Raw genomic sequence first — 24,921 nt, forward strand, 5'->3', positions numbered from 1 at the left:
GTGAATGTCAAAGCTCCAGCGTTACGGAAGCACGCACCAGTCAACAATATGGCTGCAATTGCGACCTAACACAAGCTATTCCTAGCCTTTGCTACAATAAGAAAACACGTAGAGCCGTTGTTGATTTTAAGAGAGGCGTTTGCATTTTCTACGTTGCAAGCAATCAGTAACTGTAACTAAAGAGGGATCCTTTTATCGGAATTGAAAACTAAAACTTCGGTGCACATATTAAATAAACCAGTGGGCCGCATTGTTTTCCTATGTGTGGGCTACACCGTGTAGCAATCCTCCTCGGAGACCCAGGGGTAGCCTCCTACGCAGACGTTCTTTGGGCTCGTCACGCAATCTTCCTCCCCCACGAACGTCTGCTGAAACGAATGGGTTGTTTAATTAGACCAATCACAGCACAGTTCCCGATCAAGGCAGCGAAGTTTGAAGCTTGATGAATTTTCTCTTGTTGACGGTGTTTCCTGGGCATTTAGCTAAGTGCTTCCACCGAGTATATCATAAAAGTCTGTTTACGAGCCTAGTGGCCCATTAGGCCGGTGCTTAACTCTGGTTTCTGTAGCATGAGCGACTAGGAGTATTTCTACTCCCCCCTGGATGGGATGCCAGTCCATCGCAGGGTTACCCCCAACATTGAATTGCCGGTACCCATTTATACACCTGGGTGAAGAGAGGCACTGTGAGAGTAAAGTGTCTTGCCTAAGAACACAACGCATTCTCCCGGTTCGGGGCTCGAAGTCGGACCACTCGATCCGGAGTCGAGCGCACTAGGCCACCGCGCCTCCACACCGAGTATATCATAACTTTCGCCTATTGTTCGATCATTTTCGGCGTTAGAATAAGTACAAGTGGTAGGAGATTGTTCAAATTTCAGTGATTTCGCTCCAGATCGTTGCTGCACTTGTACAGCTGCTGTAGGTTCGATCGGCACGTCAATGTTCTCAATGTCCCCGTCCTTTTCAGCGGAATTTCGACGTAAGCGTTTCGTTTTGTTTGCTTCTTTCTTAAAGTCTTCCTTTATCTCATCCTGAAGGGATCGCAGATTTGTTTTAGCTTTTTCAAAACGAGGTAACCGCTTGTAGCACTTATTGCAGAAGAACGGGTCGCTGGACGAAAACACACTCAAATCTGTTTGCACAGCGCATGCAATTAAGTGTACAATATCCACTGAACTCTTACCAAACACTCTTAATCTCGCCTGCGGGATTAACGGAAAACTGCACAGAAAACAGTTCTTTCCGACGATTTTTTTTCGGAGTTTCTGAAGCAAGGTTTTGGTATCTGTTTTCCAAGAGTAATAAGAAACGCGAGAAAATTAAACCCCCTCTTGGGGATTGTTTTATTACAGCTTATGATTGGCTTTCTACTGAACAATAACCAAGCGCCAATTGGCTCTTCTGTGATCTCCACGTGCTCTCCGTCTGATCTGTTTGAACAAAGGGAAAGGAATGTGCTCATTCGTTTCATCAAACGTTCGTGGGGGAAGAAGATTGCGTGACGAGCCCAAAGAACGTCTGCATAGGAGGCTAACCAGGGGCTGTGAGTCGATTTCAAGTTAGGGCAGAAGAGTCCCCTGGAGACATCGTCTTACTAGAGTAATTCCAAACGGTCGCAGTCGTTCTGGCATCTAGTTGGTGCCAGAAAATATTTGTATTTTTCTGCCCAAACAGTGTGAAGTGTGCTTTGGAGTCCTTTCGTGTGTTTCAATACGGACATATACAAGCAGCTCAGTTGCTCGCCATGTTTGTTTGGGCCGTGCGACGAAGCTTTGCTCGAGGTGAAAAGTTTCAGTCTCAACACACAATCAAATTGTCCGCGAAAATCTTACCGGAAATTATACTGAATAGTTTCGCAAGTATCACAAGAGAACGCGTTTAAAAGTTTGCGAGGTTCGTACAAAACATAATGGTTGCAGACGTTAATATGTCGCTTTAAACGTTAGACGAGATGTAAGCTTAAATCTTTCTAGATTTTTTGTATAATTTTCTGTGACTGAAACTTTTTCAGTCCCGTGAAGTTATTTCGTTGTACGGGCCACGCAGGTATGTCGAGCAACTGGCCCTTACGCAGCTTTCTGTGCACGCTAAAAACTAATCTAATCCTCGCTTGAAAAATAGAAAAGCTAAGCCTGGAAATTTTTGTTTATTAGATGTGGGTAGATGGCTAGAAATCCTGACCCTTTGGACAGCACTTCCTGACCTGCCGGGCTCGATTAGAAAATGAAACGAAAGACGAAAGGCCCAAGTGACGCTAAAGCTAGATGTACATAGAACGAGTGACCTCAACAAGATTCTCAGGAAGAGCCTCACGATACCTAAAGTTAGATTTAGGATTTCTCCGTTTCTGTGTTGATCATTCTTACGCTTAATCAAATTAAAATTTGATCTTTCAGCCTAAGACTCAAAATTTCACTAATACCAAAAACACCAGCATATCGAACCAAAAGGATAAACAAAAAGATAAATGTCCGCTAAAAAAACAGAAGTAGTGTTCAAATTCAGGGTAATATCAGTAATCACATCGTGGGACAATGGCTGCTTGGATTGAAGAAGCCTCGCCAGCTTCCTCCATGCGCCCTCAACAACGCCCTTCGCCAGTGGATGTTCTGTCGGGGGCTCACAACCAGCTAACCGATGTTCCCAGCGGATACTGTAAGTAGCAGAATCAATAACTGAAAAAGAAAGGTCCTGAAGAACACCCATCCCTAAGAGGCTGATTATGGGAACGAATACGTTTAAGACAAAGACCAACTTGTAGTGGAATTGTCGAAAGCACAGGAATACCAAGCTTCGAACAAGCCCAAGCTTTCCATCTCTGCCAACCACAACTGGTCTAACCACAGGGAGCCCAGACAATCTGTCTGTGTAGCCGACCGTTGTTTTATAGTGAATGTACCAGATTTACCGTTTGCCTCACCTAGAGTGATATATTGCTGACTGTACATAAATCATTGATAAATAAACGTTGAATTACTTTACCAAGGGTGCATAGTCGTCCTTTTGCCTCAAAAATTTTTTTTTTTGAGCGATTTTGAATAAGTCTGATTTCGTCGTTAAAGTATGGTTAGTGTTTTAGATCTTGTACAGATATATGTATGAATACATATAGATAATCTCCATTTTATGTTTTCTCGAAGATATTAGCTCCAACAAGCGACTCTAAAATTCGAGATGAAATAAAGTTTATGTTATGTTATGTTATGTATCGCTAACGACTGATATTGCTTGGGACTGCCAATTAAATCGAACAATTCTGGAAGCGTTCTCATCATCAGTGAAAACTTTGATTTTCTTAAGCTTAAGAGAAACAACATGGGCTTGGATGAAATAGAAAATGGCCCTGAGTTCCCTGAAAGTCGAACGGCGTAAACATACCACTGACAGGCTGATCGTTGAACCTAACTTGGAAACTGCTGAAAGCATAGTCGCTAGCGTCGCGTAAAATAAGTAGTCATGGGAAGAACTTTGCCTGAATCCCATAACCGTTAAAGGCCTCAATATTAAGAAACCAACTGTGACCAACAACGAATTTCTCCTCGCATTCTTCATATAATTTACCCCAAATGTTAATTAGGGGAATACTGCATCTAGTTGTAAAGTCGTTTTCTGTGAGTCCGATGTTTGTTTCAGTCAGTGCTGTTGTTCTTACGTGTGACAATGGCTTTGTGAATTACTGATGTTTGGAGGCAGTTTCCGTTGAGTGGGTAAGTGTTCTTATGTCAGCAGTTGCAAGTTTTGTTGTCTCTTGTTCTGGCTGGATTCAGGATTTGGGTGTTGCCCAAAGATGCAGAATTTACTAAAATTTGGGCATGATATGCGCAATTTTTTGTTTTGCCTTTCCGACGGGAATTTAAGAAATCATAAAGATCTAAATCAAATTTCCAGGGAAAGCAAATCAACTGTGCTGGTGCTACAAGGCGACTAACTACATTATATGCGTCCAGATGAGCAGACAGCAGAAAGTATTTTGTTTCGACCTGATGCCAGGAAAGGGCACGTAATGTAATAACATTATTTATTACACGACTCGGGTAGTCATAGGGCCAATAAAATCAACCAATCAAAATGCTCTATTGCCGGTCAATATTCACTCAGTATTGGACCGGGCACCGTCCCGAATGGTCCCGAATGATACCGCACTTGTGTCCCTTTGAACTTCAGTCGTATAATAAATCTCTTATTAACCAAGCTTGCTCGGGACCGTACTGGAAGAATATCGGCCCTCGGTCTTTTTTGTACGGACCTCGCTGCGCTCGGTCCGTACTGTCAAGACCTCGGGCCGATATTCTCCCAGTACGGCCCTCGCGCTTGGTTAATAAGATATATGTTCATTATGCTGGCATGCCAATCAATTCAAAGCTCAAGCTCTTCAAAGTTATTGTGATCTTAAGGGAACTGTAACAATACTTCAACAGCTACCGTAGATATTGTAAACCGCTTCCGTCAAAGCTAAATATTGTCGCTTCCGAAAGAAGCTGCGAAATATTTTATGATTTGATTAACGCCTCTGTGATTAGTTCATTTAGTTAGTGTTTCAGTTCAGGATATGACCTCGTGTCAGTAATCGAGATCGTTTCTTAATAGAAGACAAGTTAGACTGTAATCCTCGATAAAGTAGTCTAGACCCGCGCACTTTGGTAAGCAACAATTCATCATATTTTGTGATTATGTCAACCCGTAGCTGTGATTCAAAGCGAAACCTATCGCTAGTTTTTTACTTTTCTCGGTTCTTTTAATTGCCACGCGCTCGTTGCCCAAACTGGTATTATTCGTAAAGCTATGATCGCACAATACTTAGTAATTTCTTCACGTAATGATTTCAGTTGACCGCTTCGATATAAGGACACGGGATAGAATAAAGAAAGAAAAGATCCTATATTTGTTTGGTGTTAATCGTATGCGCGTGTATCAACCCGGGAATCGAGTACAAATTCCAACTTAAAAGGAAACGTTTAAAGATGTGGCAATAAGAGTTAAACCAGCTAGCGCTCTACTTCCTTGAATAGGACATTCATACTTTGGTGTAATTTTTTTCCTGCAACAACAGATGCAGGCTACTGACGCCAAAATTACCACTGCGACTCTCAGAGAAGTCGTGGTTCTGCTAAGCAGAGAACACAGACTACTAAAGAGTCCAAAGGCACTTAAAATCCCCACTCGCTTAGGAACATTCTGAAGTAGTAGCCTTAGAGAAAACCCAAAAGTTATGATTGGTGGGATGCAGAAGGCTAATATTGGCTTCAAATTTTCTCGAGATCAGTCATGTTTAATGCGGAAAATGACATGTCAAAGTGGCTCTCAGCCACTTTTACATGCAGAAACATCAGTAGTAAACATACAGAATGCGTGAATACATTATCGGAGGCTAAAAAGCTGCTTGAACTCCAAGGAGATGTAAATGAAACCTACAAACCGAAATTTTGGCGAAATGAAGAAAACAGAAATTGAAAACTGATTAAACCAAATTTTTCCCTTTCCTTTAGAAAGGAGTGACAGAAGTCAAATCTACCGAGAGAATCGTACATCGACATAGGGTGCAGAACTTTAGCTGAAGAAACCACGGATAGTCATTAAGCAGATCTTTGCGTGGACTGAAATCAAATTTCTGAGGGAGAAAAAATACTTAAAGTGGCTCTGTATTCGAAGCTTGACTCTAAAGAAACTTCAGCTCCAAGCAAAGCCTCAGCCACAGATAAAATGTAAATCACATACGTACAAGCTGACACATCACCATCACATTGAAAATACCATGTTTCCTCGAATAAGCGACCCCTTGGGTCATAATTTAAGACAAGGCCCCCCTCGGCCATAATTTCAAAGATGACTTCTCCTAGAATAACCGCCTCCTCCTTCCCACTTTCTTCAATAGTACCTAGGGATACAAGGAAAATCTGTCCTATTGCCCCGTTTTGTATCACCTTCTAAGTTTCAACTACTGTGGAATCAGTTCAGGATCAAGTTTCTTTTCCATTCAAGTGATTAAATACATCTCCTTGTGCTTAAAGAGTTCTTTTAGGTGTGTGATCCGTTCAGTTTTGATTTTTTCCCTACAGCTGCATTCACTTGATATGCACTCTCCTAGATCAAGCACCCCCTACCGAAAAGCGCCCCCCTCGATCAAGCAGATACTCGCCCCCCCTCGAGATAGCAGATACTCGCATGATGGCGTGCGGACGTGTATCTGAAGGCTCCACGAATTCCGCCGAATTTGTTGCCACTGAACCTTCTTCATCTCCCTTAAACCAATATCTACATTGGGACGACAAACAAAGTCTATTCAAGTGGAAAGGGAGCCTAACACAACTTCAGGAATTTTGTTCGAAAGTCCTAAATTTGGAAGTTTCTGCAACCGTGAGTCCCTCTGAAAGGTCTAGTTCTTTGAAGTCGAAGACAATCACGCTGGTTTTATTTAACAGTACCGGTACCCTTCAAGTCCAAGGTCCGGATACAAAAGCAATGAAAGCCAAACTGAAGAAGCTACTCCAGATACCGGCTGATGACGACTCAGTTATTCTCGTGAATGAAGAAGCTTCTACTCCGGCGTTTAACAAGAATGCCAAATCAGTACAAGAGGAGTTGGACTGTCTGAAATCTGAAGTGCTGAACTTATGGGCTCATATAAAAGAGAAACCTAATGAGGAAGACCTGAGATCCGAAAATTCTCGACTTAGGGAGATAATTCTATCTTTGAAGGAAGAAAATAAAAAGTTAGTCCAAGAACGCGATTCTTTAAGTTTTGCATTGCAAATCGTATCCAGAGAAGCAGCTACTCAATGCCGTTCAATGAGTAACACCTCTAACGAACATACCATTGTCCAAAATATGGATGAGTCAACACTTTGCGCCAACAAAGAACAAGGCTTCATTGTGAAATCAAAGAACAAAAGAAAGAAATCGAAAGATAAAGGAGGTCCTAATAACACCCTGACAGGAAAAGAATCCGAACCCGAAAAACAACCAAAAGAGCGCACAACCCTGCTCATAGGAGATTCGATGATCTCAAGAATACCTGGAAAAGATCTGGGAAAAGCAGTTGGCCACAGGGTTATAGTCAAGCCTTTCTCGGGCGCTACGACAATGGCCATGAATCACTATCTCAAGCCAAATCTGGAATCTTTGCCCAATGAAGTGATTTTACACAATGGGACTAATGATCTTAAAACCAGGGAACCAAAGGCTGTTGCGGAATCGATTGTGGATCTCGCGAGACAGATCGAGGGCACCTGCGATACTACAGTTACGCTGTCGGAGCTTGTATGCAGAAAAGATAAGCTGGACCAGGCAGTGAAAACAGCCAACAAGCATCTAAAGAAGTTCTGCCATCAAAATGGATGGAAATTAATCCATCATGAGAACATATCTCATAGTGGACTCAACAAAGGTGGACTGCACTTAAATTTTAAAGGTAATGAGCAGTTTTATAATAATTTTAAATCACACCTAGAATGAGATAATGTGCTGTCCGTCAATGCCGTGCGGGATCAATTAAACAACCAAAAGGCCGAAAAATCTGTCTCAATATTGCCTCCTTTGCGCGGTTTTAGAATGGCATCACTCAATATTAATCAATTAATTACTCATATAGACGAATTAAAAATCATATTAGCAAACACTGATATCGATATTGTTTCCATAAATGAAACGAAACTGAACGAGAGTATTCGAGATCAAGAAGTTCATATTCCGGGATACGAAATAGTTCGCCGCGATAGACTAACAAAATGCGGCGGAGGGGTATGCTTCTATGTAAAAACTTCAATCAACTTTACAGTACGAAATGACCTACACATGGATACACTAGAAAATCTTTGCTTGGAAATCCATAAGCCAAATTCAAAATCTTTTGTGATTGTTACTTGGTACAGACCACCTGACTCTCCTATTGGCATTTTTTCACCTTTTGAATCCCTAATTGGGAGATTGGATAGTGAAAATGTAGAATTTTTTGTACTGGGAGACATGAACTGTGACATGATCACGACTCGATATGACAATAACACATCCAAATTAAGGAGTATTGCTGATGTCTACGGACTTGAGCAGCTTATCTCTGAACCGACGAGGATAACACCCACCTCATCAACTCTAATTGATTTAATCTATACCAACTGCTCGGATAAGATTGCATGTTCGGGAGTTTGTCATATCGGAATAAGTGATCATAGCATGGTGTATGTATATAGAAAACTTGCCCTGAATGGGATGTCTAACGGACATAATTCTATTACATACAGAAATTTCCGAAATTTCGATCGCCAAAAGTTTCGTTATGATATTCTATCTCAATGTTGGGATAATGTATACGAGTCTTCCAACCCAAACGTGATGTGGCAGCAATGGAAATGTACATTTCTGGCTATCGCTGACAAACATGCCCCACTGAAAACGATGCGCGTTCGTTCACGGAGTTCTCTGTGGATTACCTCTGAATTGAAAGACCTTATGCATAATAGAGACATATTAGAAATCAAAGCTGGCAAGACAAATGATCCTAACGATTGGGCATTATTTAAGAAACAAAGAAATATAGTCAATAAGCAAATACGCTCAGCTAAGCAAGCTTATTACCAAAATAGTTTTAATAAGCAAACCAGCGACTCCCGAAAGACCTGGCAGACTATAAACGAGCTAACTTCTCGAAAATCTGGGAAAACGCCAGTGGCGTCACTAAAAGTGAACGGATTAACGATAACTAATCCGTTGGAGCTATCAAACGAATTCAATAACCACTTTGCTAATATTGGTCCAAAACTTGCCAGTGAGATAAATTGTGATAGTGGTAGCTATCAAAGATATCTTACCGCAACAGATAAACGGTTTAAGCTCCAACCCACCAATCCAACTAAAGTATTTTCACTTTTAAATAAACTAGACAAGTCAAAGACAACAGGCCTTGACAAAATATCTGCTAGGCTTATCAGGGAATGTGCTGATCTCATTTGTGTGCCGATATGTGATATTTTCAATCAATCTATTAGCCAAGGGACGTTCCCAGACGACTGGAAATATGCAAGGATTACCCCTCTTTATAAACAAGGTGACCGTGGTGATGCTAACAATTACCGCCCAATATCGGTGATTCCAATAATGGCGAAGGTGTTTGAAAGGATAGTTTATGAACAGTTATATGCCTATTTGGAAGAGCACGATATTTTATGTCAAAACCAATCAGGGTTTCGTGCTAATCATTCAAGTGTAACAGCGTTGTTGGAAGCGATAGATTCTTGGGCATATAATATTGATAACGAGAAAATCAATGGAGTCATTTTTCTAGATTTGAAAAAAGCTTTTGACACTGTTGATCATCAGATCCTTCTATCGAAACTAAACTATTATGGTATACATGGAAAATCTTTCAGATGGTTTCAGTCATATTTGGAAAACCGAACACAAAAATGCTCTGTCAACGGGTCGCTATCCAGTAGCTACTCGTTGACTTGCGGCGTCCCTCAAGGGACCATTCTCGGTCCATTATTGTTCTTATTATATATCAACGATCTTCCAAATTGCTTATCAAATTGTAAACCGAGAATGTATGCCGATGACACGCACCTCACATATGCGGGAAGCAATCTTGAGAACGTTCAGTTTTGTCTAAATGAAGACCTAGAAAACGTCTTCAACGGGCTACAAGCGAACAAACTCACGTTGAACATGAGTAAAACCGAATTCATGCTCATAGGGTCGAGGCAGAGACTGAATACTCTCACAGCTTCACCAACAATTAGAATGAACAATACTCAAGTGAGCCAGGTTTCAGCTACAAAATCGCTTGGTGTAATAATAGACGATAAACTCGATTGGCATAGTCACATCGAAAAACTAACGAAAAAGATCGCCTCTGGTATCGGGGCCCTAAAGCGAATTAGGGACCTGATTCCAGCATCAACCTTACATCTCATCTACCAAGCTTTAGTAAAACCTCACTTTGATTACTGTGACATTGTTTGGGGTAGCTGTGGGAAAACGCTACGAGACAAACTGCAGAAATTGCAGAATAGAGCAGCCCGTGTGTTGACATTCTCTAACTATGATGCTGATGCAACTGAGCTACTCGAGCTTTTAGGGTGGAAAAATCTTGCACGCCAGCAGGAAATCCATAAAGATACCATGATGTTTAGATGTCTGCACGGGCTAGCTCCAAGGTATCTATATTCAAAGTTTACGTGGCGTGACTCTGCTTATGACCTCAGGGACTCTGAAAATAAGCTTAATGTTCCACTACCGCGCACTAATTATTACAGAAAAAGCTTTAGCTACAATGGCGCCACATTATGGAACAGTTTACCACGCGATATAAGGAACACAGAGTCTCTGGGGTTATTTAAACGTAAGATCAATGACATTTTTAAAGTCTAATGCACGGCATTCACGGAAAACAGCTTTAGTGTTATAGTATGTAGTTTTAATTTTAAATATCTTAGCGTATGTGATATGTATTTTTATAGGCTGATGAATTGATCGTGTCTAAATAAAGATTACAATACAATACACCCCCTATCGAAAAGCGCCCCCCTCGATCAAGCAACCCCCTACCGAAAAGCGCCCCCCTCGATCAAGCACCCTCCTACCGAAAAGCGCCCCCTCGATCAAGCACCCTCCTACCGTAAAGCGCCCCCCTCGATCAAGCACCCTCCTACCGTAAAGCGCCTCCCTCTATCAAGCACCCTCCTACCGAAAAGCGCCCCCCTTGATCAAGCACCCTCCTACCGTAAAGCGCCTCCCTCGATCAAGCACCCTCCTACCGTAAAGCGCCTCCCTCGATCAAGCACTCTCCTACCGTAAAGCGCCCCCCTCGATCAAGCACCCTCCTACCGTAAAGCGCCTCCCTCGATCAAGCACCCTCCTACCGAAAAGCGCCCCCCTCGATCAAGCACCCTCCTATCAATGAGCCTCTTAAATCGCTCAAACGAGGATTTGAACGGAAAAAAGGAATGAAAGAGAAAAATTAATGCAATTAATGCAATTAAATACTGGAGCTGTTAACCAGTCCTGTGAGCATGAAAATTGACTCTGTTGTTTCCCTCTTACCCATCTCTGGAAAACACAGAGGCAAAACTTCTTGCACGAATAATTCCGTTACCAAGAGCTAATCGGTAAACCACGACTAACAAATTAATAGCAGTTGCCAGCTAAGAGAGTTTGTTTCCCATATCATTGAATTTCGATACTCTCTTGTTCTGTGAAATTTCTTCCTAGTAGGAATGACCACACCCTTCGTCCTCTTGCGCCAAAATGCATCACTATGCCAGACTGACTTAATGTCATAACCTTGCAAGAACCAATGGGCTGTTTGCAGTATAAGGAGCTGTCTGACCTTTATCAGTCTGAACTTAAACTCCTTTCCAGTAAGGGAGTTCTGACTGTGTTATAGTTAATTTGCTACTATGATGATTGGTATTTTGAAGTTCCCATCAGGGTCACTGATTTGTCATTCTCTTTTCCATTAGTCGTACTATGAAGACTCACCTTAAATATGTAGGCAATGACCTTTTCAGCACATTCAAGACTCGAAAGTAACCTGAGATTTCACTGATTTTGCTTAAGACTGCAGATGTAAGAGATAACTGAATACTTAATTTGACGATGTAGCCTGATCGTCCAGGTGAGTGTAATCCTTAGAAGGACTGTTGTCAGTTGTGGTGACTGACATTTCGACAACCTGAGTGGAAGTCATCCTCACAGTCAACTGAAAAGTTGTTATCAGTCGAGTGTTGTAAGTCCCGTTCGTGTAAAATGATTGGTCAGTTCAGCCGCTATGTTAGTGGCTATGAGACAAGTGGTGTAAGATTTCATGACTGGTCTGTTTCGATCCGTCGGTAATATCAAGCCGTTCTGTTCAGTTCTTTCGTATTATAAATGTCGTGAATAAGTCATTCGCATTGTGCCGGTAGTTGTTAACATTTGTTCAGGGGAGTTTTTTCAGCTTCTCAAGTGGGGCTCTCGAGGCTTTTTTTCAGGAAAGACGAATAGAATCATGGGCGGATGGCGCTTAGCGGAGGAAACGCCAGCGTCATTCCCGTTACTTTTTTTTTTCACCCAATTGCTCCTTTGCACGTTCCCACCGGCGGAGAACCCAGCACAGGCTGGTGAGTCATACTGCCCCCTTTCCTACCAAGATAATGGATAGCTATATCGCACGAATCTTGGGAAAAAAACATAGTGATCGAAACCTCTCAAAATATAACTCTCTTAGGAGGTTATCCGATCTTTCATGTTATTATTACAGATAATGTTCTCATTTTTATTCTTTAGAACAAATTCTCTAATACAGTTCGCTGAGTACCTATCCAAATTCCAAATTCTATGATACAGTTTGCTGAGTACCTATCTAAATCCCAATGTCCCTATTTAAACACGAGGGCGCGCTATATAAGGAAGTCTTTCCAGGGAAGACCTAGGCTTATTTATCACTCACTGTTGGAGTGTGCGGGTCAAATTTAAATGCTGGTAGACGAACAGAAGGAGCTAATGAGATATCTATTGTTTACTTCCACCAGCATGGTGGCAATGAGGTAACGTGCAAACCACCTACTTCGATCTCAAATTTACCGCCACAAATAAGACAGTTTCCATTGGAGAAAGGAAATACAAATGTCAAAAATTCTTGTATTGTGATGTAGACATAAAACAATTTTGAGGAATGCGCCCGCTGTTCACTGCTTTGGAGTAGCTGTAGCTCAAGCTGACTTGACTCTAAGAGTTCTACAACACACGACTGTTGATTGACAAATGGTCAAGTGGTACCTAAGGCTTGTTTTTATAGCGCGCCTTCGTGTTTGGAATAAGGCTCAGAAATGAATTACACCAGATAAAAATACACACCGTATTTACTCGATTAAGAACCTTGGGCGCGCTTTTGTGGCGGGGCACTTATCGATTTTTTCACCATTTTCAGGAAGTAGTAAGTTTGCTTTGGAAATGATAAAAAAAAACTTGAAGATGTACCATAGGCAGTGAAGTTAGAGATTAAAAGCTCGTCGAGTAACTATTACCAATACTCTTTTTGGTAATGGGTTCAGATTTTGTTTTGTTTTGTTTTTTTTTTTTAGGGGGGGGGGCTTTTAACTACTTCCACTGACAGGATAGGCGTTCATTCTAAGTAGTCGCTTAATCGAATAAATACGGCACTCTTTTAAATATTTTTACACTCCTTTTCAAGGAGAAATGTATTAATTGCTTCCCAAAACTCCATGTATTAAAAATGATCATGACTTCAAAAGTGAAATTTTCCCAATTCAACAATTATTATAAATGAGTCGATTCTCAATCCAGGCAACCAACCTTATGGGCTTGAGGCCGTATGACGTAAGTTACTCGGTACGTTTACTTGATCTCTTTCATTTGCTTTAATTTGTAATGGGTTGGTACGAGTGATCGAGAGAAACTTTGCATCAATACTACAATTAACAAATGGTAAACACCACAGCGTACACTATTGAGTTATGGATGCACGCGGGAGGTTGCTAAGCACGAAAGAAGCGTAAGAGTCGCTCGAGGCGATAGCCGCGGAGAGCGACTCTAGCTTCTTGAGTGCTTAGCAAACCTCCCAAGTGCATCCATAACTCAATAGTGTACACTGTGGTGTTTACCATTTGTTTTATAACATAACATTGATACATTGTAGCTAAAGAGTTCCCTTTTATTTAACAAATCTTACGTGACCAGAAAAAAACAAGCGCGCGCGGAAAAATAGTCTTTGCATTTGCTCACGTCAGCATCGTACACCTATTGGCAAATGGGGGACGCTAAATTGACCAATCAGAGCGCGCGCTTTATTTTGGTTATGTTATAATTTAGCTTCAGATTCATTGACAGTCAGAGGGCGGGTTCTTGGGTTCTTTCCGTCATCACTGGTGCTCCCTTAAATACAGTCATTTGTGTTTTGATCAATTGAAGCCGAAATCGACCACTGGAAATTACAGCAAATGAAAGAAATCATTGATATCACTTTGTCGGGCATTGTGCAGCATTTTGCTCGCTAAAATGGAGATTTTGGCAGGCGAAAATTATTTGACGTTCGCGTGATTGTTTAAACTGTTTCTTTTTCAGTTTCTACTTTATCAATGCCCTCAAAGCGATAATAGTTGTAAAAGGGTTTAAGTTTTGTGGCATAAATATGTTTCGGGCCCTTTTAAAGAGTCATTTCAACGCTCGCCTAGAGCCTCGGGCTAAAATGACGCTGAGAGAGACAGAAATGTATATCTAGGAGTTATTTCGTGATTTATAGATACAGCCGAGTTTTGAGGGAAAAAAAAATAAGAAAAATCTCAAAAGCTGTAGACTAGTGTATTTCGAGAACCCCTAAACATTGCAAGTGGCCATAAATCACAAAATAACAAGAAATTTATACAATTATCTCCAAAAAAATACTTAGGATACCTGCCACAGCTGTTACACAACATTAACCCATCGTTAAAAATAACGCTCGTATGCAAAAAAATACTTTGTTGAGTTTAAAATTATACACCAACGAGCACTATCGTTTTAATCAAACGATGATTCTTTACAAGAGAACAAACTTAAAATTTTACGAGAGAAACAAAATAAATTGTGGCTGTGAACCCTTGACTTATTTCAAAATATTTTGTAACATATAGATATAGGCTGAAGAGAAATGACTTCAATTTAATATCCAATTATTTTGTCATTCTATTCAAATATTTAATTATTTTGATGTCGAATATCTCCTCCTAACATTAAACAATTTAAATGTTCCTTTTTGATCCGTCATTTCCACTCAGAAAACCACAGAGAAAAGATTTCGCGCTTTTAGAGAAGCATGTCGCCAAGAAATTGACGGGAAAATCGCAGTGTTGACCTGCCTCGACGTTTGTTATTTGAAGATTACACTTGAATTATATCAGCATATTGTTGATCTCTCAGGTAACTATTTTGGAATATTCTTAAGATCTCTATGTGTATTTAATTGCTGTCTGTGTGTAAAATATCTACAATTCCCTAACTACATGTTTTAAATGAATCTACTCTCGATACAAAATTTACAACATTGAATTATGATACCTGATGCGTGCATTGAGCCAGCAGTATTTTGAACTGCAGGTCACAGGTATCCCGGAAAGTTTAACCCCACACATTTACAGTTGATCCCATTGCCAAGTCATATTTAAACTGAACAGCTACATTTTTTGTAGCTTACGTCCGGCTCTATCCCACTGAAAAGTCTTAATACGGACCGTGCCACCAGGGCGACTTTATTTGGGCTATAAATTACGTAAAGTGAGTGCATCAGATTGAGGCTGACAAATGGGTAAAATCTCTCATTGATGGCTGAAAAGAGAACATTGAAATTGAAAGTATTGGGTACCCACCGAAGACGACGAGAAAAGAGAAAAGTATGGAAAAGGTAGCATAAGAAGTGAGTGAGGGGTTGCTTTATGTAATGAACTCACCGTGTCACTAAACTTCTTGTCCGGCTTTGGAAGACAATCCCTACACCGATGTTTCCCTGACCGCTACAGATTGATCCTCGTCCTCTCCAGGCAAACGTGTCCTTCCTATAGTATTCAAGTTATATGCAACAAGTTTGAAAAATGTTCAAACTCGAATTTTTTTAATTCTGAAGGCGAAGCTATCTCCAGAACAACATAAAAACAAGATGAAAAGGTTTACGCAAACAATGAACTCCCAGAAGAAGTATCCGAAGGTTACTATACCACCACTTAAATTTAACGGTAAATGCTAGGAGAGAACAGTGGAATAAACATCTAACTGGTCTAACTGTAGATTTAATGACATTTCGGCTTTTCGGCATTCTTCAGAAAGACAAAAAAATAGTACAAACTAGAAAATAAAAGCTATTTATAATTGTATCGCTAATAAAAAGTACCGACTTTTATAAGTAGCATATGCAAAATAGATTTAAAGTACAAACAAAATAACAGCTATACGAGAAAAAGCGAGACGGAGTGATGTGACAAAAGTTGTGCAACTGCTCAAAAGACAACAAATTCTCCGCCAAAGGCCTCTAAATAATCATTGCTAAGGCCATAGCAATGTCTCAAAGTAGGGCCCTTAAACAATACTGTAATAAGATCCACAACCATTGTAAATAGTTTCTAGTTTATGATAATTAAAAAGTCTATCTGAAGAAGGCAGCTGAACAGTCGAAACAAATCTACAGTCGGACCAATTGCAAGTCTACCCCACTGTTCTCTACGGTAGAGTGCAGTATATGTTGAGTTAGGAAAATGCAAAGACTACGCTTTCATCCCTGGCCTGTTTCGTGATTAATCACTCGTCAAGGGATTTTTTTACTCGTCAGAGCATTTTCCTAACTCAACATATATATCTAAAAAATTAATATTAAATATCTCTCGATAGGTTGTTATCATAAAATTTCAAAGCTAACCTAGCATAGAATTCACCCAGATTCTGTTTTAAAAATAAACCTGGTAGTGATTAGTTCATAAGCCACAATTAAAAAATTAAAACAAAAATTTTTTTTTGCTTTTATTAACTTACAACTTCCAAGATTAATTCGTTCGGCTAATTTTTAAATATTTTTTTTTCGTTTTGTTTTGCTTTTAAAATTTGCTGAAAGTGGAAATGAAAGTTATCGATCCAAACAGTAGGGTCCGACAACTGTTTGAGAAACCTGAGCCCATCAACCGCAGAGAAAGTTAAGGATGGATTGTGCAGTCATAATTTATTATGTAAATAAAATATCATGGTCAACCTTAAAAAATTCTACAGAAAACTTAACATAGCTCAAAAGTGACCATGTTTCATAAGAGACTTACAATTTCATTAATCAATTTCAATTAATCAATTAATTGACAGAGAAGGACGCTGAAGGTTACCCATTTGTTATTAGCTGGCTAAGGACCAGGATTTCTTTCAAAATATTAAAGTCTGTAAATACTAGCATCAGAGGATCGCGCCAGCCCTTTTTTAGAAGTGACTGTACAACATGTACACTATACCTTGCTGTGGATTTGAGTTTCTCTGACCACTAAAACATTGTCCAGCTGAAAAAAATTAAGGCACAAGCTAAATTCAGTGAGTTATGACTCAAATTTTGAATAAAATATTTACTGACAGATTTGTTGCAATGAATATAAATTTTCAAATGTGATATACGATTCTATAAACATAGTCTGAGCAAAAAAACTTTACTTTTGCTCAGTGCCATGAATTTTTGTAGTATGTCAAGTACTTAAGGGGCACATTGAAAAAGCCATTTTAGGGAAACACCTGTCTTAATCCTAGCCAATTTGAAGCTACTCAAAATAGTTTGGCACATACACCAAAATGAAGATGACAGAAACTTTTTCAGCACAGTCTGCCAAATAATTTTCAATTTTGACAATTTTTCCTTAAAAAAGGTACCAAATGGTACACTTATGTGGGATACATTGTTTTGCATGGTTAATAAAATTACAATTGGATTAACTGGTGCAATGAATGCAAAACAGATAACAAGTTAGTTTTGCAAGGATCATGGTTTCAAAAGAGGGGTTCACAGAGGGAGCTCCTTTATAAACACTTTGCCTGCAATGCAGCTATCCTAGTATTTGTGATTGTGTGATTGTGACCAAAAAAAGACTTAATGTGGTGATACGTATCCCTTGTAGAATCAGACATATTTAAAGCCTATGCTAATAGTATGTTTTTACTATGTTTAGCTATGTTTTACCTATGCAATGCTTGAGACTGCCTATGTAAATACTATTTTGCATGCAAACCACATAGTGTAGCGTATGTAAAGGTTATGTTGATACTATGAAAAATCTATTGAAAAAATTGATAGGTTTTAAATGTCTATGTAAAATCTATTTTAGAACTTCACATAGCTTTTAAATAGCTATTTATTACCTATGTGTTACATGGGCTGATTTTTTATCTTGACATACATAGTAAATACATCCTACTTATTTACTATATAACAATTAAAATCTCTGAAATATTGTAACATAGCTTTTGCATACTGCTATGTATTTCCTATGCAATGTAGAGCGTAACTTTTGGATCTAACATACATAGTGAATACATCCTATTTATTTACTATGTAACTATACAAAACTTTGAAAAATGGTAACATAGCTTTTACATACTGCTATGTATTTCCTATGCAATGTAGAGTGTAACTTTTGGATCTAACATACATAGTGAATACATCCTATTTATTTCCTATATAACAATACAAAACTTTGAAACATGGTAACATAGCTTTTACATACTGCTATGTATTTCCTATGCAATGTAGAGTGTAACTTTTGGATCTAACATACATAGTAAACACAGCCTATTTATTTACTATGTGACAATACAAAACTTTGAAACATGGTAACATAGCTTTTACATACTGCTATATATTTCCTATGCAATGTAGAGTGTAACTTTTGGATCTAACATACATAGTAAACACAGCCTATTTATTTACATACTGCTATGTATTTCCTATGCAATGTAGAGTGTAACTTTTGGATCTAACATACATAGTGAATACATCCTATTTATTTCCTATATAACAATACAAAACTTTGAAGCATGGTAACATAGCTTTTACACACTGCTATGTATTTCCTGTGCAATGTAGAGTGTAACTTTTGGATCTAACATACATAGTAAACACAGCCTATTTATTTACTATGTAACAATACAAAACTTTGAAACATGGTAACATAGCTTTTACATACTGCTATGTATTTCTTATGCAATGTAGAGTGTAACTTTTGGATCTAACATACATAGTAAAGACATCCTATTTATTTACTATGTAACAATACAAAACTTTGAAAAATGGTAACAGCTTTTACATACTACTATGTATAATTGCTATACTGCAGGTGAGTAAGTTTAAAGAAGTCACTCATTGCCCTAACACACATTGTAAATATATCTTACTTATTTATATGTAACAATTTATATCAATCACTTTGGGTAAAACAAATATTTATATAGTACTACCTAAAACTGTTTGTAAGTTTGCAGGGTACTTAGGGGGAAATTTTATAGTATTTTTAGGTCACATAATCGCTCTTACCTCTACGTCGTAAGCGAGAGAAGAAACCAGGCGATAGCGTCTTTGCTTCCTCGTCTGTGAATTCAAGCATTCTGACACATTCACAATCGCCTTAGGATTTTTTAAGGATGGCACCACTAAGAGGTCTACGTGCCAGGTTTATTATAAGTGACTCGTAAGTGGTGTAAGGACTACCATCTTCATCGACCGTATACTTTTCTGAGCCATCTTGATTAGTACTTAACCTTTTCACAAAATTACCCTTTGAAATCTCCACAAAGGTAAAATACAAATTTTCAACATTTTGTGAGTCCTGACTCTAGGGTACTTAGGAGGCATTTTTATATTATTCGTAGGTCACATAATCGCTCTCACCTCTAGTTTGTAAATTAGAGAAGAAAACAGGCGATAGGGTCTTCGCTTCATCGTCTTTGAAATCAAGCATTCCAACACATTCACAACTGCCTTGAGGGTTTTTAAGGATGGCTCCACCAAAAAGTCTACGTTCTGGATTTACTGCCTCAAGTGACCCATAATGAGTGTGACGACTACCATCTTCTTCGTCGACCGTATACTCTCGTGAGTCATCTTGATTAATACTTAACCTTTTCACAAAATTATCCTCTGAAATCTCCACAAAGGTAAAATACAAGTTATCAGCATTTTGTAAGTCCTGCTCTACATAGCTAAAAGGTCTTCCTTTTAGTTGTTCTCGGAATTTTCTACTTTTACTTCTCAGTCGGATGAAGATTATCTCAGGAGTGTCGCCTGCAGGCTCTTGACTTGTCGATAACTTTGAAATTTCGTGTAATGAAACTTCTGCTAACTTCACTGGGGATTTCACTGACTCCCGAAATTTTAAGAGATACTTTCTCATGGATTTACGATCACCGATATCATCTGTTGATATCACTTCTTTGCTCGTTATCAGATAATTAACACGACTAATTCCTTTTTCAACTAAAAAACCCGAACCACTGCAGTCCTGGCCACTGATAACACAAAGCCCGAATTCGAACTTGTTTTTGCTACGCTGATCTCTTTCCTTCCGTCTGTATGATCGCCGTGGAGCGGGCATGAAGTGGGACGTCATATCGCAAACACAAGGCCGACACTATAGACCACTTTCATAAATGAATAAAGGCTGATAGTTTCTGAAGAAACAGTTTGGGGCTGCGTCGGTGGGGGGTAACGAAATAATTTGAATATATCAACAAAGTTGAAATGGTAAATTGGCCACCGTTACGATTATCAAAGCTGACGTTTCGAGCGTTAGCCCTTCCGCCATTCGCTCCGACGAATGATATATTCAAACTTTCATAATTGGCTGCCGGTGTCACAGTGATATGTGTACCCCCGTGATATGTGTACCCCCGCACACATATCACTAGTGATATGTGTACCCCTGGTAGGGATACACAAAACACTGAAGCTTTGCACCCGGGCCTCTTAGAGCTTCAAAGAAAACATGGCTACGAGGAACAAATTTTGTGGTTTTATATTTTAAAGTTTCCGATCCAAAATATAAACGTAAGAAGATCACAATGCAACTGAATAACAATACACTTATTGACTGCGATTGCCGCGATATGCGTATCCACATTGTATCCCCTAGATGTATTGGGGATACACATATCACTGAACGGCGATCGCAGTGATATGTGTATCCCCTGACTAACTCGCTGTCGTCTGTCAATTTGGAATCAATAATACACTTACTAGCCATATATAAGCTTAGCTAGTAATTTGCTAGAAAGACAACAGCGCTTGCCTTACCAAGGGATAGACATATCACTTACTACGATTTCCGTAATATGCTTAACCCCGAGATATGTTGAGGATACACATATCACTGAACGAGAGATCTCAGTGATATACGTATCCCCTGGTTAGTGCGATGTCGTCTGTGTACTTTTTAAATTTGTCAGTGACAAATATGATTGGGAATCAATAAAACTTGCTGTCAGTTGGTGAAATATCTCATGCACTTACGTACTAGCCAGTAAAGGAGCTAGTAGCAAGTAATTTCAGTGCTAGACAGGCGACAAAGCCGATACGATTGCAGTCACCAGTGATATGTGTATCCCCAACATATATTTTTGTTTACATGACTATTTCGATTCCTTTATATTTCCAATAGATTGTTTGATGTTTGCTACTGGCCCATAAGAACTGTCGGACTCGCCAGTCGTGTCTTTACAGTTCTGATTGTGGAAGATGGTTCATTGAACGATTTGCGTCTATTAACACAAGCTAGCCGTAGTTATTTATTTTTTGGAGGGGAGGGGGGTGGGGGATACACATATCACTGGCCGCCATCTTGGAGGGGGTACACATATCACTAGTGATATGTGTGCGGGGGTACCCATATCACGGGGGTACACATATCACTGTGACACCGGATTAATATTCTTTTGTTTAAGGAGGTTCGAAAGGGTTTTTTTGACCGCGGGGAGAATGGATTCCAAGATACACGCAAGCTTATTACTCGCGAGAGAAATAAGCGATGGCGCGTGCGATCAGATTCGCGGGCGAGTTGTAAACAAACATGGCCGCCATGAGCGTTTCAAAACTGCCGGGTACCTCTAGCTCTATTGTTTCCAGCGGAAGTGGTTATTTGAGAAACAAAAATGGAAAGTTTACTTCTTGAAAGCAGGTAGGAAAATGTTCGGATGGCAGGGTTCTTGCCGAAAGTGGTCAAAAAAATTTTAATTAACAAGCTAAAGGAGGATGGTGAAGTCGACACCCCATCAATAAAGTCGTGTCGAGTGCATTAGGTAGGTCTTACTTTGTTCCGCGAGAAATTTAAGTGGATACCTCTGAGTGCTACGATTTGTTTCGCATTGTATTTGACTCCTAATAAAATGAAATGACCGAGAACTTTCCTAAACAACTCACTGGAAGATGAAAAGGAAAATGAAATCATTGTTGGATCCAGGATTGTAAACATTGGACAGTTTTATGAACAGAAATGGAGACGTGTAAATGTTGCTATAAAAATAAACATAATTTTCAGTAAACAAGGGATCGTAAAAATGTAGATGAGACTTTAAATTAATTCTAATTCAACAACAGACGGTAAAATTAAAATAAAATATTCATCTTAAACTTGTGAGAAAGATTGTTGATATTTCCCTCGATACACTTTCAATTACAACTACGAAAAGGCAAACTCGCATTTGTTAAGAAAGGATTGCAAAATTTTTTTTTGTTTTCCATTTAAAATAGAATAATGAAAGTTCACGGTTATGGCAGTGGAAAAGAGAAAAAAAAAGAAAAATTAAGCCAAGTCTTGTTCATACCTCTGGTACCTCGAAAATTAAAGAAATTCGCGAAATCTGCGACGACCAACAAATTACTGACGTATACGAAACCCTAATTTCCACTGAGTTTGACGCTCGTGACAATCTGGAAGACGTTAATGCAAATTCTTTTCACTAGAAATTCTTTTCACTCCTCCACTTCAATTTGCACATAAGCAATAATTATATCGGTCAATCATGGTAAATGCATGTGCATCGCTGAATGAGGCCTTCGATCAAGCCATCTTCTCGGAACAACGACAAGATACCATCCAGACGTTCGATGGAAAGCTTCATCTTTCAACAAACATGGTCCAGAAGCTGGCAGATGCTGGTTTGTCTCATGTTACACTACAATCTGTGTACGAGAAACTCAACATTACCGGCCTCAATGGAGTACTGGCATTGGCGCCATCTGCAAAATCAACTTGTCATCATATATCGAATTCCGCTAGAGAATTCTCTCCGGAGTTCATTTCCAACTGTCGTAACTGTAAGCAGTCTGAGTCTCAAATGATGACTTATTTTTCAGGAAGGTGTAAAACTACAAAACAATGTGAATCCATCTTCAGGATGAACGATTTTTTCCGCTCTGAGGGCATCCATCGATTAATCGCGCGGACACGAACTCGCCCTCGCGAAAATGAGCCTGTGAGTCAGCGGTATAGTTAAAAACGCGTGACCGGATATAAAAGTGTAAGCTGGAATTGCAAAAACCGGAAATAAACCTTGTTAAGTTGATGAACTAATATCTCGAAAATTAGTTAGGTGACCTACCCTGATTTTTTGTATACAAATTATTTACATCATTACGCATTCCTGAAGAAAATTAAAAAAAAATTTATCCAGTGGAAATTTTTTTACATTTTAAAACAGCATTTTCCTAAATAATTCAAGTTCTACTCCGTAGTTTTTTTTTATATCACGTATACAGGTAGAGAATGTGATGACGTTTAAGAAATTTGAAAAAAAAAAACTAGGTCACCGACTTGGTTTTTGAGATATCTTTCAAAAACTAAGTTTTAGAGGGTCTTTTAGCACTACTGTACTGTTGCCATGGCAACAGATAATGCCTGACGAACCCCCTTAAAAGATTGCCCTAACATAGTGTTATGCATATGTCGAGTTATTATCCTGATGATAAGTTTGATAGTCCTGATATCTTTTACTGATTGGCGCTTGCTGTTCATTGTTGAAAACCCTTTCGAGCCTCCTTAAATTTAAATTACAAAAGAATTTAGACAAAAGAATATTAATCCAGCAGCCATTTATGAGAGTGGTCTATGTTAACGTACTCGACTGATGCGCGAGGTAAGGTAACAAAGGGTTAACAGACGAACCAATCAGAGCGTGACATTTGTGACAAGTTGGCGACAAGCATGTAGGAGCCCTGAGTGGCAGAGTTCTGTAATAAGGTCGTGATTAGTGTCAAACAACTTAAAATGTCCCGAGATTTCTTTATCGTTATCCCGGCCGCTAATAGGTTTTCCGACGCACGATTTACTTGGGTAAAGTTATAAAGTGATCTAGTTGTACCTACTGCCTCCGAAGCCACATATGTTGTAAGTAAAGTGACAATGACCCAATTTTGACCCGACGTTTCTCGTTGCTAAGTATTCTTTGTTTCGGAGTACTACAGAAAACAATGAACATCTCGAAATAACTTCAGGATGACATGTGAAAAACAAAGCAATATAAATATCTAGAAAGGTGTGATCGGTGCATCATGTAAATTTAGAGAAATATTTTTTTTCGAGGGGAGAGCATTCTACCGTTTGAACCAGCGAATTATGCTTAGCACATCCATTGATATGATTTTTGTATCAACTGTCTCCTACGAGTTATCTCTTTTTGTGATTTCTGGCTTATAACCACTAGCACATTACGTTTCCAGTTCTTTCCGTGACACTACGCACGACAGGAGAAAACGATAAACATCTTACAATCACTTCAGGATTGCAGGCCATTTAAGACAAAAGTTTTCGCTGCAGAAATATCTTAATAGGCGTGATCGGCGCACCATGAAATCTAGAGGAAATATTTCTTCTCTTGAGAGAAAGCATTTTACCGTTTAAATCGACAATTCATGTAGATCCTTAGATATAATCCTTTCAGAACTTACCGTGACACTACAAAATACGATAAACATTTTAATATATAACTTCACCATAACATCCAAAGACGCGTTACTTAAATCAAAACCTTTCCTGGTAGAAATATCTCGATAGGTGTGATCACGGAAGCTTCGGGAAAATTTTCTTTTTGTAAGAGAGAGCATTTTACTGTTTGAATCGGCGACTGACGTCGAAAAGAGCGGCTTCAGTTGCGAAGATAGCATGAAGCGGCGAATTACGATACCTTGAGTTATTCAACTATAGAATGATAGAATGGAGGAACGGCGGATCGGCAGATCGGCAGAATGGCGGAATGCCCTTTTGTGTAAAACACAATTCTAAAAATATGGAATTACACTGAAGTAAGAAAAAATTTTGCAATTAGCAGGAGGAGTTAAAAGAAGCATAGGTAATCATTTGAGCCTATGAGGCTTTCTAGCCAGCCACTTTGAACTGATCTGTATTATTACGGTTAGCGTTATTATTATAAGTGTTATTAATATTATTATTTG

The 24,921-nt window shown here is 39.2% G+C and overlaps 2 protein-coding genes across 3 annotated transcripts; one reads left to right on the forward strand and one right to left on the reverse strand.

Annotated features, from left to right (window-relative positions):
• The first annotated feature begins 6,162 nt into the window (after positions 1-6,162).
• On the forward strand, positions 6,163-8,025 carry LOC148730020 (uncharacterized). The gene is made up of 2 exons (XM_088761751.1): positions 6,163-6,872; positions 6,909-8,025. The coding sequence occupies exons 1-2, from the start codon at positions 6,165-6,167 to the stop codon at positions 7,452-7,454; spliced, it is 1,254 nt and encodes a 417-aa protein (XP_088617877.1). The 5' UTR covers positions 6,163-6,164; the 3' UTR covers positions 7,455-8,025.
• Positions 8,026-13,065: 5,040 nt separating this feature from the next.
• On the reverse strand, positions 13,066-20,299 carry LOC111347225 (uncharacterized). 2 transcript variants are annotated; one of them, XM_088761642.1, is made up of 5 exons: positions 19,369-20,299; positions 19,015-19,068; positions 16,952-16,996; positions 15,419-15,523; positions 13,066-15,296 (listed from the first exon to the last, which is right to left on the reverse strand). In XM_088761642.1, exons 1-4 carry the CDS (start codon positions 20,084-20,086, stop codon positions 15,459-15,461), a joined length of 882 nt encoding a protein of 293 aa, XP_088617768.1. In that variant the 5' UTR covers positions 20,087-20,299; the 3' UTR covers positions 13,066-15,296; positions 15,419-15,458. The 2 variants fall into 2 exon arrangements, with proteins under 2 accessions (XP_088617768.1, XP_088617767.1); XM_088761641.1 differs by having other exon boundaries at positions 13,066-15,523.
• Positions 20,300-24,921: the final 4,622 nt, after the last annotated feature.

This window comes from Stylophora pistillata, chromosome 5 (assembly GCF_964205215.1).
Source record: "Stylophora pistillata chromosome 5, jaStyPist1.2, whole genome shotgun sequence".
In the NCBI taxonomy this organism is placed as follows: Eukaryota; Metazoa; Cnidaria; class Anthozoa; order Scleractinia; family Pocilloporidae; genus Stylophora; species Stylophora pistillata.